Genomic DNA, 15,570 nt, shown 5'->3' on the forward strand with positions numbered 1-15,570 from the left:
CACATACACAACGTTGCAAAGCGTCGTAAGAGCGTTGGATAAGCCATTTTGGCGTTGTAAAAATGAACATAGGTATGCATTGCATAGCGTTGGATAAGCCATTCGTTGCAAAGCGAAGCATTGTAAAACGAGGACTGCCTGTACATACGTATGTTACTGATTGATGAATTATTCTCTTGTAACTAATGCTTCTATAGGTTCCATATCAGATACTACAGAGATGTGTTGGCTGTCATGTTTGCTATAGAGGAGATTAACCAGAATATTAACCTCTTACCAAATCTGACCCTGGGTTTTGATATCTATGATTCATGTGTGTCAGAGTCAAGAGTGATTCAAGAAACTATGATGCTATTGTGGGAGAAGCAGAATCCATTGGATGAACCCCGGGAAGGCTGGAACGTTCCACTCTTAGCTGGGATTGTGGGAGACTCCATGTCAACTTTATCTATTCCTATGGCCAGAATACTCGGTCTATGCAACTACCCACAGGTAAAATAATAAACATTGAATTAATAGCAAGTACATTCGAATGAAATGTTGTAAGAATGTTGGCTTAGATTTACTAAAGGTCGGTATACAATGTGAAAAAAATATTTACCGCCATGTAATTGATTTAAGTATTCACTGGCGCCATTTCACCAGTGGGGAAAGCAGCGAGAAGGCTTTCTTTTTTCTTACCTTGGTGATACAGTATGTGTGCAATATTTTAAACATGACTTGAATCACCAATTTTGTTCACCTACCATTAAACATTATAAATATTCATTACATCAAATTTTAATGCAGCCCTACCAACCTGTAATACATTTTAGTCCATAGCTTCTTGTGTACATAAACTGAATTTGGGTGGCATTGTCATTGTGTGCTTTAATAGAACAGTAATGAATGCAAAGCACAAGGAGGTAGAAGATGTGCAATTTCAGCAGAGCCACAACAAATAAATAGATTATGATGATGAATATCTCACAAGATATAAACTAGCTCAGTGATAACGTCACTGCCTTTGAAGCATATGCACCTGGCTCAAATCTCCGTGTCTGCTCTCCCGGTGATCCTGGTCAATTTACTACGGCCCATATGTACTAAGCTGTCTTCTGCCCTAAGAAACCTCCTGGCTCTGAAAGGCACCTTGGTTCAGGGGTTCTCAACCCCAGTCCTCAAGCCCCTCCACCCCCAACAGGTCAGGTTTTCAGGATATACCTGCTTCAGCGCAGGTGGCTTAATTAGTGGCTCACTCGAAGACTGTATCACTTGTGCTGAAGCAGGGATATTCTGAAAACCTGACCTATTGGGGGGGGGGGGGGGGGGTGGAGGGGGGTCTTGGGGGACTTGTGTTGCCTACCACTGGCTTAGTGTCTTCTAGGGCAGTGTCGTTGTTTGTCAATGCACAAAGATAAGAGCAAACACGGGTCAGGGATAATGTAATATTCTGAGTGATTATACAGGAGAGTCTCAAGAGACCCTGCAGGGAGGGCGGGGGCCTCGGGGGGGGGCCCTCGCAGCCTTTTTATACACATCTGAGTTTCTTTGTCTAAAACAAGTTGCTAGGTAGAATACAATATCTCCTCCCTATTCTAAACCAATCATTATAAAGGTCACTAAAGAAGTAAAAACTGTGTTAAAACATCTGAATACAATGAACAAGGTATATTAGGATACATCTTTATCTCTAAGTCTGAATATGCTGCAGAATACATGCCTCCCCCTCATTTCTGGGCATTGAGCCATAGGCTGATTTTGTCCTCGAGTCTCCTGGTAGCCAACCTGATACACTTGCAACAGACACTTTCTTTCACACACAAATGAACACGAATGTTTGCAGGAACACAGCATGAGACACAAGACACAGACTTGTGAAGACAAAGACAGACAAAATGGAGACGAAATGGGTTCTGCACACCACCACCAACCTCATCTCCAGGCCCCCACCCCCCTCAGTCCATTTCATCCATATGTCATCCATTTCTACAGTATGTTTATTTCAACAATATTAGGTTAACAGCAGGTAGGTGCCTTGTTCCAGCAGGCAGCTGAATGATGACGACTCTTTGTCTCTTTAAGCTTTAGGCACCAAAATGAGGTTGTAAGTTCTTTGAGGCAATTACTTTTTCTGCCTTCATAATTATATGGGCTCTATGTATCAAAGGGAACAATCGTTATTTTGCTGCAATCCCTGCTGAAATACACCTTCGCCAGGTGGCGTCTTTGTATTAATGTTAGTTGTTGGATATGACTGCTATAAAATGAGGGATTTATGGAGCAAGTGGGAGGATTTAGGGTGGAATTACTGCATATTGGCGCAGGACTATGTATATAAAACATATGCTGCTTGCTTTACGTTTGATGGCATCTTTTTTTTTTTTTTAGCACAGAATACTAGCCCAGCAAGTGCCAAAGTCTAACTTTGTAAAAATACACTTCATAAGTATGTCAAGTTTCAGACGGAAATGCATCAGTGCACGTGCACCTCTAGATGCATAGGAACAGATACATCAAACTGCGGGAACCTAAAAATGCGGCGTTAGTGTCCAAAAAAAGTGCTTTATTTTTATCGCGTAATACATCAATGCCGCACCATCAAAAATAGGGCACTTTTTATCGGATCCATTAAAAAGCATCGGGTTTGATTTAAAAAAAGAAGGCACTACAACCCATTTTTAGGTAAAAACTGCCATACATCAATGTCCTGCTGGACATCTTACTGTTCTCTGGGCTGTGAGATCTGTATTCGCATTGCAGCAACATGGGCACAGGAGAAATTGTGGCTCCAAGGGCAGTAAATCTGGCTACATCTGTATGTGTAAACAGCAGACTGTCATGGAAGAGTGACAAGCCAACAGAGGCAAAATGAAATAATATAATTTTGTGTAGTCTTCAACTTAATTGTTAAATTCATTTATTATATGGGATCCCCGAGAAAGGAGGTAGAGAGGTGAAAGAGTAGATACACCAGTGACGACACATTAAAGAAGTAGATATGTTACAACCTTGAAAACAAATTACCAGTGTGTTCTGTATTCTTGATTTCAGATTAGTTTTGGGGCTTTTGATACTGCCCTCAGTGACAGACAACAATTTCCCTCTTTCCTACGCACTGTCCCCAATGAGAAGATCCAGGACAAAGCAATATCCCGGCTATTGACACACTTAGGCTGGACTTGGGTTGGGATCTTGACCAGAGATGATGACTTAGGAGAAATAGCTGGTCAACATCTAAAAGAAGATATTATGCAAAATGGGGGCTGTGTGGCCTTTCTGGAGAAAATACATTTTCATTACACTCTTGAGAAAGTCAAAAAAATTATTGACGTGATTGTGAACTCCACAGTAATTGCAATTGTGGTCTATTGTGAAGAAATGCATCTAAAACGTCTTTTGGAGATAATGTCTGCCCAAGGAATATGGGGCAAGGTATGGATCTATTCCCTTAGTTTTACATTCAGTCCAGGTATGTTCTCAGGAAACTCTTCTAAAATATTAAATGGGTCCATTGGCCTTGTTCTACACAGTGAAAACATGCCTGGCTTTAGCAATTTTCTCCAAACTCTCCATCCATCTAAATATTCAAAGGATATCTTTATAAAACAGTTCTGGAAGACAGCCTTTGACTGCGAATGGCCAACTAATAATAGCATGTCAACTCCACAACTGCTGCAAACAAGTAAGAAAATGTTTTGCTCGGGCGAAGAAAAACTGTCTGAAGTGGTGACCTCTCTGTTTGAGTTGGGAGATCTTAGTTATACTTTCCAGGCATATCTTGCAGTATATGCCTTTGCCTATGCACTTCATGACCTATTCCAATGTACAAACCAAGAACCGTTCTCTGAATTTGGGAAGTGTATAAAAGAAAATAAAGACACGATCAAGCCATGGCAGGTACAAAATGTATATTTTTGCAAATACTTGTAATATTTTTTGTTAACTGCAATAAAGTTTGGATGCCTAGGGAATGTAACTTTAGAGCCAATACATAGGTATAAATATACTCTTCTCTTTGGTGGGATATGTTGGGATTATTGTTAGCCAACATCGTAATTAATTCCTATAGAAATACTGTGATATTCTGAGTTACAATGGGATATGTTGCATTGCCTAGGAAAACAATGTCGCACACCACATTTGTACATAACCTCAAAGGTTAGTGTACACAAATTGACACAAACTACTGCTCTATGATTAAGGACCACGCAGGTCCAAAACGCGTCAGAGTGTGTCCCCCATACCACATGTTTTTTCAATAAATCTTTATTTTTAACCTACACCTTGCTGGTCTCCCATTTCTACAAGCTGTGCACCGCTGGAATCTTCGGATCTCTTCTACTGTAACATTGACACAAACTACACTTGTCTTTCCTTATGACATTTTCTATTCTTTTCCAAGGACTCTATTAATATTTACATTTCATACATAGGACCATAGAAACTGACTGCAGAAAACAACTAATTGGCCAATACCCATTTTACCATCTGTTGCAAAAACTCACACCATATTTTGTTATTGACTTTCTTTCATTATTGTATTGTATTGTATGTCTTTATTTATATAGCGCCATTAATGTACATAGCGCTTCACAGTAGTAATACATGTGGTAATCGAATAAATAACAGATAATATAAATAACAGATCATGGGAATAAGTGCTTTAGACATAAACATAACATTAAGGAAGAGGAGTCCCTGCCCCGAGGAGCTTACAATCTAATTGGTAGGTAGGGAGAACGTACAGAGACAGTAGGAGGGAGTTCTGGTTAGTGCGTCTGCAGGGGGCCAAGCTTTATGTATCATGTGTTCAGAATGTTCACAGTGCTATTCGTATGCTTCTTTAAGCAAGTGTGTCTTAAGGTGGGTCTTAAAGGTGGATAGAGAGGGTGCTAGTCGGGTACTGAGGGGAAGGGCATTCCAGAGGTGTGGGGCAGTCAGTGAAAAAGATTTAAGGCGGGAGAGGGCTTTAGATAAAAAGGGGGTAGAAAGAAGACATCCTTGAGCAGAACGCAAGAGTCGGGATGGTGCATAGCGAGAAATTAGGGCTGAGATGTAAGGAGGGGCAGAAGAGTGTAAAGCTTTAAAAGTGAGGAGAAGAATGGAGTGTGAGATGCAGGATTTGATTGGAAGCCAGGAGAGGGATTACAGGAGGGGAGATGCTGAGACAGATCTAGGAAAGAGTAGAGTGATTCTATATTTATTAGAATAGCCTTATACAGTAAGTCTATCCCAAGCATTTTTCTCATTCACTTACTGTATGAGGCACGGATGTTGATCCAGGGAATAATCTGATTGCCAATTCTTGGAGTCAGGAAGGAATATATTTTTCCCCTTATGAGATATAATTGGATGTGTCACTGGGGTTTTTTGTTTGTCTTCCTCTGGATCAATATGTAAGTATAGATATAGGATAAAGTATCTGTTGTCTAAATTTAGCATACAGTAGGTTGAACTTGATGGACGTATGTCTTTTTTCAACCTCATCTACTATGTAACTATGTAACTGTGTGTAACAACCACATTTGGGAGGCTATTCCACAGATCGACCCCTCTTTCTTTGAAGAAGTACAGTAGAGGCAACTCTTATTCGAACAAAAACCAGTGGCAATTCCCCCAAAAAACCCAGGAAACACCCAGGTACATTCTGAATACATGCCTTAAACTTTCCTTAAACTAGCCCCAGCATTTCTGCATTGATTAATGGCCTATCAGATTAACAGCGGGGGTCCCTGGCAGTCCCATTCAAACTGAATGGGACTGCCAGGGATCCCTGCTGTGTTAATCCTATGGGTCGTTAGTCAATGCAGAAATGCCTTAAACGTGCCTCAAACTAGCCCAGAACATACCCAGCACATACCCAGCACATACCCAGCACATACCCAGAATGTAACCCGGCTAGTTTACGGCAAATGTTAGAATAAGCGTTGCCTCTACTGTACCTCCTCGCATTTTCCCTGACCCTCCCACCTTCCAGATTTAGAGCATCACCTCTTGTTTTAGCCTCTCTTTCTGTGAAATATCCTTCCCTCCTGTATTTTGTTGAATCACTTGATACTAGAATATGTTTGAAGATTTCAATGATATGACTTTCTACAGATGTAGCAAGACTTACGTGTATGTAGCGAACATAACACATATCCACTGTCAAAAGATACCACTTAAATAACAACAAAGTAACGTGCAAATAAACTAAAACAAATCACTACCGGAGATCTGTGAACGTAATGACAAATAGGAACAGACTCACATGTCTCAGACTCTAAGTTCCGGCTGGGCGCACGCGTTCTTGTGACATCATCAATGTGATCCAGCCGAGCGACATGTGCACTGCAGGCAGGAGGCAGCAGGAGGAGGCAGGGAGGCGTGGCGGAGATGTGGCCGTGAGCGGTTCGCCCACACTGGCCGTCGTCTGCAGAAAACAGAATCCTAGGTCTGTTCTCTGGTCTGCTGGCATGCAGTTCGTCTCTGCACGCGCATCGCGCTTTGTTTGTAAACTGTTATTGCATTCTAGCAATTTGTTATTGCGCTTGCGGCCTGTCATTTTTTGGTATAATCCCGGCCTAACACAGCCTATGAGTAGCTCCGTGGCTGATATTTTACCCCATCATACACTGACCTTGGCCCCTTGCAGACGCACTTACCAGAACGCCCTCCTACGGTCCCTGTACGTTCTTCCTACCTACGAAGCTCTTTGGGGCAGGGACTCCTCTTCCTAAATGTTATTTTTATGTCTGAAGCGCTTATTCCCATCATGTGTTATTTGTATTATTTGTTATTTATAAAATTGTCACGTGTATTACTGCTGTGAAGCGCTATGTACACTAATGGCGCTATATAAATAAAGATACATATACAGTACATATATATCAAAGAAAAAATACTATTGAATTAGCTTATTTTAATTTGAATGGGATTTAAGATACAGTACCTATGTGCTACTTAATAAATATTGCTCAATGTGCTATAGCATCCCTGATGAAAGCACTTTGATTACATTACCTTCTATTTTTCCTCCTATAAGCGTAATAGGCCATATTTACTAAGTGATGCTATGCCTTAAATCAGGGGTGCGCAAGATTTTCTGGGGGGGGGGGGGGGAAGGGGCGCGGCGGTTACAGAGGCCCCGCGCTCTTCCCCAAAGCATTTAAATTAAATGCCGGGGCAGGCGTAAGTTCTCTTACCTTGTCTTCGACGCCGCATCACCAGGTTGCGACATCACATGACCCCGCGGCGTCATTTGACATCAGAAACAAGGTTGGGGGTGGGGGTGGAAGCACGAGCAGAGGTGGGGGGGGGGATAGTAGGCAGGGGGCGCAGGGGGAAAAGTTTGCGCACCCCTGCCCTAAATCACTGTCTGGCACTGGAAGACGCCTTACAGCCCATTCAATGTTTTCCCACGCTGGAAAATATCTTATGGCAGAAGACTCCGAATGAAATATTGGTCTATGGGACGTATTTACTGAGCAGTGCTGTGCCCAAATACACTGTCTGGGGTCGGAAGACGCCTTCTGGCACATTTAAGGGAAGGCACATTAAAGTGTTTCTGGCCCTGAAAGGTTTCTTATGTCGTAGCAGTGCTCAGTAAACCTGGCCCATTATACAAAATGCATATCTGTAGGGAATTCACAGCGGTTTCCTACTAAGATCTCGCTAACCTTTTGCTTAGGAGATTAGCATCAAACATTGCCGCTGCTACAAAATTATGCGAAGGAAAGTGTTTGCATTGTATCAAGGTGACGCGAGCTGATCCATAGCTCCCCCTGATTGCTGTAGTTGATGTTTTGTTACTATTACAGGTTTACTGGTATCTGAGAAATGTTCATTTTAAGACCCAATCAGAGGATGAAGTCTTTTTCAATGATCTGGGTGAAGTGCCGGCTATGTTTGATATCATGAACCTGCAGATATTTCCCGATAACAGCTACAGGCTGGCAAAAGTAGGGAGCTACGATTCCCGAGCTGTACTCGGTCAACAAATCCTTCTGGACATCGCTGCCATTGTATGGAATCAGAAATATAAGCAGGTACTGTATCACTGAATGCTACCGCTAGACTATTCAAATAACATTCTCCTACATCTTTAATTCATATTAAAATAGTTGTATATTGTCTCCTGTGTTATAATGTTATGTCGTGTTATATGGGGTAGAGATGTGGAAACCTTTAGCAGGAGTTTGCAAACCACGCAACTTTTGCCTTGTTTTTTAGAGCTCAGTCCATGTGCGCTTCACGCGCTAACCGCGCCCTTCGCAAAATATGGACGGGTTTGACTTTTTCTTTCCCACCTTCTATCTCTCCCCCCTGCTTGTCTCTCTCCCCCCTCATCCTCTCTCTCCCCCTCCTCCTCTCTCTCCCCCCTCCTCCTCTCTCTCCCCCCTCCTCCTCTCTCTCTCCCCCCTCCTCCTCTCTCTTCCCCTCCTCCTCTCTCTCCCCCACTTTCATCCATTCTCTCCTCCAGCATTCTTGCTCTATCCTTACATCTTAACGTAACTGACTCTTTTACTTTCTTTGTCTGCTTTCTGCCTTAACTTTGTAGGTATCTGACTCTCCATATCTGCCACCAGGCTATGTGCATTATGATATCACCAATAAGCTATATCTTACGTAGGGGCGGACAAAAATATTTTATATTGTAGAGAGATTTTGCAACTTCCCCATAGTTCGCATGCGAGAGAGAGGAGAGCACCCATGTATTTATATACCTCCCAACACCTTCTATAGAACATGTGGAGAGATATGTCTGAAAACACCTGAGATACCTGGAATATAAGATTACCTGTATATTTCAGTTAGCTTCTTTGCATTTTTAGATTATATTATTTTCCAGGTATCTCAATGTGTTCGAACCCCAAAGATTAATAGCGCTACCACCAGTGCAATTCAGAAAGTTTACTAATATTATAATGTGACTAGCAATAAATAAAATTAGTGACCAGCGGAATGTAAAAATATGATTAAAAAGATATGAAAATTATTCAGTATTCACATAATATTCAGTGTTCACATAACTGTAGATGAGATCTCTTTATAATGTTCACAGCTCCAATCTGGAACAGACCGTGTTTCAGTCTTTTGTAGCAAAGATCTTCTTTAGAGCATATGGAGCGCAGATTTTATCAACCCAAAATGAGATTGAGAAAGGTATATATATATTGAAACCGGTTTCATAACTGTAATAGGGACTTATTCCTGTTTAAATAAAGCAGCCTCAGAGCTCTGAGAATCCAGCAGAAAGAGAGTTAATTGCAGTCACTCAATTAACTAGACTCCACCTGGACTAATGAGAGCTCTGTAAAAAGCCAAATGTTTCTTATATCTGTTTCTCACATGAGGCTTTTTAGAGAGCTCTCATTAGTCCAGGTGGAGACTAGTTAATTGAGTGGCTGCAATTAACTATCTCTCTGCTGGATTCTCAGAGCTCTGAGTCTGCTTTATTTAAACAGGGATACGTCCCTGTTACAATAACCATAAAATTAGAAAAATATAATATAATGTACTCACATGGGGTGCAGTAAGTGCAAATACTGCGTTTCATACACTCTTACAGCAGGAACGTTTCGTCTACGTTCTCTCCTGGCTCTTCAAAACTTTGGCTCGGAAATAAGACAAAGGCATATCATGGTGTAGTATGTAACAAGAAAATATTGTAGCAGCTTTCCAAGGTATTCAACTCACATTTGACAAGTTTAAAACAAGCATTTGTGCAACAAAGTGTCGTGACGCCAGCCAAAATCAGTAGCCTCTCCATTAGAGACGGGAGAATCCGCCTAGATCCATTTCCCGTATTTTCTCGCATTCCCCCCCACCCGCAAAATACGTTTTGCGGTGTAAAATCTGCGGAAGGATTTGGCCTGTTTTAATCCGCGTGGATTCATGAAGATCCGCCATTGGATACAATCCGTTGACGGATTTGTAGAATCCAATCCCTGGATTCAGCCATTCTTAAGAACCCGGCACCGGATTGCTGAATCCACGGATTGGATTGTGCTAATCTGTCCAGATGCGCAGAGTGTATTGGTAATAATAAAAAAAAATCCGCAAAAAGCGAGTCACCATTTTTGAGAGTGATTCGCAGAAATCCGCGGACCAAATAAACCGGTCGATCCATTGCAGATTCAAATCCGGCCCCAAAATTCCCCCATCTCTTCTCTCCATTTCAATCTCAGCAAGCCAGCTCTTTTTGGCGTCTGACGTCACTTCTCGGAAGTGCCGTGATATCGGATTTCCTCTGCTGGGCGATTCCCTCTCACTCACTGAACGCTCTCAAGGGACTCAACGCGTTTCGCCAGTTAGGCTTCCTTCGGAGTCCTTCATGGTTTCAAATGGCTCTTTATATACTAGTGCCCATCAAGTCCAATAAAAATGAAGGACAACGCAGCTTAATGTTTCCCACTTTCTATTCGCTAACTTGTGACAATTCCCTGTTTGGTTTATGCCACTACATGCAGACATGTACACGAACGTTTCAGAAGACTTCATACGCCATTCATCTCTGGCAAATACACACAATTTATACATTTATTTCAAAATACACTTACTAATGCACAAATTACTACACTCACATAGTCCGTAAACTAACTACAAATATTTATACATAAATCCATTAAAAAAACCTCGCGTTTTATAGTTACGAAAAATACTTCACTATACAGTATCTCTTTTCACCAACGAAAGACAAATGCCCAAAGCTACATCCAATGCTGTTTCTATACTCATACCTATATGTATAGATGGCAAGACGATATTCCATCTCGATGTACTTTATGATCTACCTACGATTATCTGCGATTATCTATGACCTATTGACTATCATATTATAGGACACCATAGGATATCCAGAGATAGCACCCAGTAATAGAGTAGCGTCCACTATAGGGTATCAACATAGTCAATTTGCATGTGCACACTATATACTGTATACATATATATATACATATATTTTGGAGAGAATTGTTCTGTCAAACTAACCTATCATCCCATATACAGTATATGTGTTGTATCATTTATATACACATATATATTAACACTTAGGGATAGCGTCTAGCATTGATCCACTGTATAGGGTACAGGCATACCCCGCATTAACGTACGGAATGGGACCGGAGCATGTATGTAACACAGGCATACCCCGCATTAACGTACGGAATGGGACCGGAGCATGTATGTAAAGTGAAAATGTACTTAAAGTGAAGCACTACCCTTTTCCCACTTAACGATGCATGTACTGTACTGCAATCTTCATATACGTGCATAACTGATGTAAATAATGCATTTGTAACAGGCTCTATAGTCTCCCTGCTTGCGCACAGCTTCGGTACAGGTAGGGAGCCGGTATTGCTGTTCAGGACGTGCTGACAGGTGCATGCGTGAACGCAATTTCTATGACTGTAGTGACCCCTTGTGGTCATTAATTCTACGTGTATCTGTATATATTTTCCCTTCGCACCGAGCCATTATCCTCTATTGTAATATTTGGTGAGCGGTGTGTTACCATGTTTCTGTTACATAGAGTTTGCAAGCAATTTACGATGCATTAAGTTAGTGTACTGTACATTGCAATTTCGCTTAATACGCTAATTTGCTAAATACTCTTAAATTGCTAGCTAACATGTTTTGCACACTGTTTGGCAATATTTATTTATTTATAAAATATTTTACCAGGAAGTAATACATTGAGAGTTACCTCTCGTTTTCAATATTTATCTGAAAGATTTTAAAATTGCAAAATCTTAGACGTGCAAAAACGGTTGCAAATGCATTCTGGGTAGTTTCTCACATCCTTAGTATAGAGGAGTGTTTTGATTGGTATATGTTAATGGTCACACTACCTAAATAGGTCTCTCTCTATCTGTCTCTGTGTTTATCTTTCTCTGTCTCGTGCTCTCTTGCTTTCTCTTCCCCCAATTGTTATAGTTGCAAGTGGCAGTCTGTTTTCAGGCAAAACTCATTGTTTAATTACAGCGGTGCGCAAAGTGGGGGGCGCGACCCCAGGGGGCGGGAGATTGTGCTGGGGGGGCGTGGGCAGTTGCAGAGGCCCCGCGCTCTTCCCCCAGGCATTTAAATGAAATGCCGGGGGATCGCGTGAGGCCTCTGTAACTGTTTACTTACCGTGATTCAGCCGTCTGTGTTGCGTCGCCATGGCAACGTGGCGGCAATAGACGCCGCGTTACCATGTGACCTGACATCACACGCCCACGCAGCGTCATATGACGCGGCTGAAGGTAGGCAGGGGGCGCGAGAGCCGGGGCAGAGTGACAGGGGTGCGCAGCACCTAAAAGTTTGCGCTCCCCTGGTTTAATAGATAGTCTCCTCTATGAACAATTCTATGTGTTTTATTATATTTGGACGTGCAATGTTGTCAGTCTCCTACTTGGAGCTGTTTTAATGTAGTGTTAGTAGTCTCCTGTTTCAGCTTACACAGTTCATGACACTACTCTATTATAGCCTAGTGTCGTTTTGTCAGTGAGGTCTGCTGTCATCTCTCTACCTAGCTATAAATGTGCCTTGCAGCTTCTGTGCTGTGAATTTATTTCACTGCTTTGTTAGCTGCCCCATGAGTGTTAGTCATTGAGTCTACACTTATGGTGCTAACACCCTCTACTCTGGATGTAACTTGATATACTATTGGGGTTCTTGAATAGCACATTATTACACTAGGTGGAGCTCCTATCAATTTTATTGTAATATTTCTCTCCTCACTGATGCTCACATCTTTTATTATCTGTTCTGTTGGCTGATCCAGAGGGGTTTTCACCCAGACTAATAGTACTCTTAGTCCCCTATACCCTACCACATTTAATTGGTAAATAGGGCTTTTCCATCATAATAATTAGGTGACCTAGGTGCTAAGTACTGTTGATTTAATTCCTTTTTAATTACGTTACACACTCCTTTGGTAATATATGTTTTAAGTAAATCATTAAAAGGTATATTTTAATTCTAGTGGTGTGCAGTTTAGTGAATTCTTTCAGGGGTCCAACCATTTGTACTCCTTTGTTTTTCTAATTACTGTATATTTATCAAACATTATTTGCCTCCTTTATTTGCCCCCCTTGCAGATGCCCCAATCAGTCTGTAGTGAAAGCTGCCAACTGGGGTACAGAAAGGTGTCTATACAGGGACAGCCAGTGTGCTGCTTCCAGTGTGTGCCGTGTTCTATTGGGGAAATCTCCAATGAAACAGGTAAGCAACATTACTTTACCAAGACAATTATATAGAGTGTTATACTACTGTATATGCAGGGCAAGAATGATATGGATAAAAAAAAAAAAACAATAATATAAAAATTTCTAAATTATAGTTAAATACATATTTTGCCTCTTTAATGGCCTCAGTGTTTCAGAATAATACTCATTATTATCATCATGTATTTGTAAAGCGCCAACATTGTACCACAGCGCAGGGTAGTGGGGGTGCAGTGACATAGATAACATAAACAGAAGGGCATACAAATAAGGGCAGACACGCGTACAGAAGGTAATGAGGGACCTGATCCCAAGAGCGTACAATCTATTCTAGAGGGATGTATTATGTGATTATGCTGCTATACAGTATACACAGAGTTTATTACTATGATATTTAAAAGATTGTGGGCCATGTTGACTAAGCCGTGCTACTCAATAAGACGCCTTGCAGCATGGCTTAGTCAATGTTGTCCTGTACCGCCCTTTCAGGGTAATGGGCTGTGAGGTGAGCCACGCCATTTAGTAAACATGGCCGTCTGTGGCCCATTGACTTGAAGGGGGCTGGAGAAGGTGTTTTATGGGGTAACACTTCTCAGTAAACACTGCCCAACACCAAAAATAATTAAATGAGTGAGTAAATATTGATGTACTGTACGTGTAAGTAAATAAATTAACCTTGACTAAGCAAATGAAGCAAAACAAACATTATGGAGTTTGTTGTTGATCTTTGCTGAAACTTCGTTTTTCTGAGTTTTGAGTTGTAACACAAACAAATAACCATACTTTTAGGCCTAAATTGCATGTATTGAGTGTTTGAATTGATTTTTGTTTCTGGGTGCAGCTGTGTGCTTGAAGTGCCCAGAAGACCAGTGGCCTAATGAGAAGCAGGATGCGTGTTTACTAAAGGTGATCCAATACTTGTCTTATGAAGAAACCATGGGAATAGCTTTAGCTGCAGCTTCCGTCACCTTCTCTCTTATCACCCTATCCATTATTTGCATCTTCAGAAAATACTCCGAGACACCAGTGGTCAAAGCCAACAATCGGAACATCAGTTATGTTACCCTCGTGGCCCTCAACGTGTGCTTTATTGCCTCCCTCATGTTTATTGGATATCCTCTTCTAATCACTTGCTTACTCCGTCAAACTATATTCGGTACGACCTTTTCAGTGGTTGTCTCATGCATGTTGGCCAAAACCATCACAGTGATTGTTGCCTTCAAGGCTATCAAACCCAGCTCATTTGGCAAACACTTTGATGCAAGGATCTCCAGCTGTGTGATATATTTCTGCCCACTCATCCAAATTACTATTTGCACGGCTTGGTTGGGGATAGCACCTCCTTTCCCAGAGTTAAACATGAGAGCAAAAGCTGATACAATATTGGTAGAGTGCAACGAAGGTTCCCACCTATTTTTCTACTGTATGTTGGGATATATGGGGGTTTTAGCCTCCGTTAGTTTTGTGGTAGCTTTTCTTTCAAGAAAGCTCCCTGACAGCTTCAATGAGGGACAATACATCACCTTCAGTATGTTTGTGTTTCTTAGTGTCTGGCTCTGTTTCATTCCTGCTTACATGAGTGCGGAAGGGAAGAACATAGTCATTGTAGAAGTATTTGCAATATTGGCGTCCAGTGCAGGGTTGCTGGGTTGCCTTTTCTTGCCTAAATGTTATATTATCTTGTTAAGACCAGAGATGAACACAAAACAATACGTAAGGGGAAAACATGCTTGTAATTAATATTTTGCTTGAAAAGGAATAACTTTGGCAATTTATTTTTGTTGTTGCCTATTATATGGGTTGGAGGTTAAATGTAATATACTGTACTTCTCTCTAAAAAAAAAATAAACATACTGTACATACCAACATTTTATTCTGGTGTATTTATTATGTAAATATATATATATAGCGCCTTAGACATATTTACCAAAGAAACACTTTCCAAAGCTAATTATTGTGTTTGCTTGAAATTTGTCATTCGAAAAACATACTTATCGATTTAATTTCTATGTATGCCAATGTACAAATCCTACCTAAATTTGCAACGGCCACAGTGTTATCACTTTCATTTGCACCTTTAGTGCTAACATAGCCACCACTGAAAGGGTTAAAGATACTATCTAACAAAATATGGAGCTTCCATAGTATGTTATGACGATTTCTATTTATAATTAACAAAACATTCGTAGAAAATGCTGACTTTTGCAACTTTGGTGACATTTTAAGAATTTTTTTAGTAAATAATATCCCGTAAAAGGTTCCCAGAAATACAAAATTCCTTCAATATTGACAAAGTGAAGAGTCGATCCCCAGAAGTCCGTGAAATATGTAACAATCCATACATTTTGGTTAACATATGGATCTCTTCAAAAGTCATTAACGATGCATTAAGTGCCGTTTT

General features: G+C 41.0%; 1 protein-coding gene across 1 annotated transcript; it reads left to right on the forward strand.

Annotated features, from left to right (window-relative positions):
• The first annotated feature begins 203 nt into the window (after nucleotides 1-203).
• Nucleotides 204-15,026, forward strand: LOC142468458 (extracellular calcium-sensing receptor-like). The gene is made up of 5 exons (XM_075575066.1): nucleotides 204-492; nucleotides 3,034-3,879; nucleotides 7,782-8,009; nucleotides 13,044-13,167; nucleotides 14,011-15,026. The coding sequence occupies exons 1-5, from the start codon at nucleotides 235-237 to the stop codon at nucleotides 14,907-14,909; spliced, it is 2,355 nt and encodes a 784-aa protein (XP_075431181.1). The 5' UTR covers nucleotides 204-234; the 3' UTR covers nucleotides 14,910-15,026.
• Nucleotides 15,027-15,570: the final 544 nt, after the last annotated feature.

This window comes from Ascaphus truei, chromosome 17 (assembly GCF_040206685.1).
Source record: "Ascaphus truei isolate aAscTru1 chromosome 17, aAscTru1.hap1, whole genome shotgun sequence".
Classification (NCBI taxonomy): Eukaryota; Metazoa; Chordata; class Amphibia; order Anura; family Ascaphidae; genus Ascaphus; species Ascaphus truei.

What these genes read in the sequence shown, in the direction of transcription:
- LOC142468458 (XM_075575066.1), top strand. Translation starts at nt 235, where the DNA reads ATGTTTGCTATAGAGGAGATTAACCAGAATATTAACCTCTTACCAAAT. An exon ending in GGAATCAGAAATATAAGCAG is followed by an intron (nt 8,010 to 13,043) that starts GTACTGTATCAC and finishes CCCCCCTTGCAG; the next exon opens with ATGCCCCAATCAGTCTGTAG. An exon ending in GGAAATCTCCAATGAAACAG is followed by an intron (nt 13,168 to 14,010) that starts GTAAGCAACATT and finishes TTCTGGGTGCAG; the next exon opens with CTGTGTGCTTGAAGTGCCCA.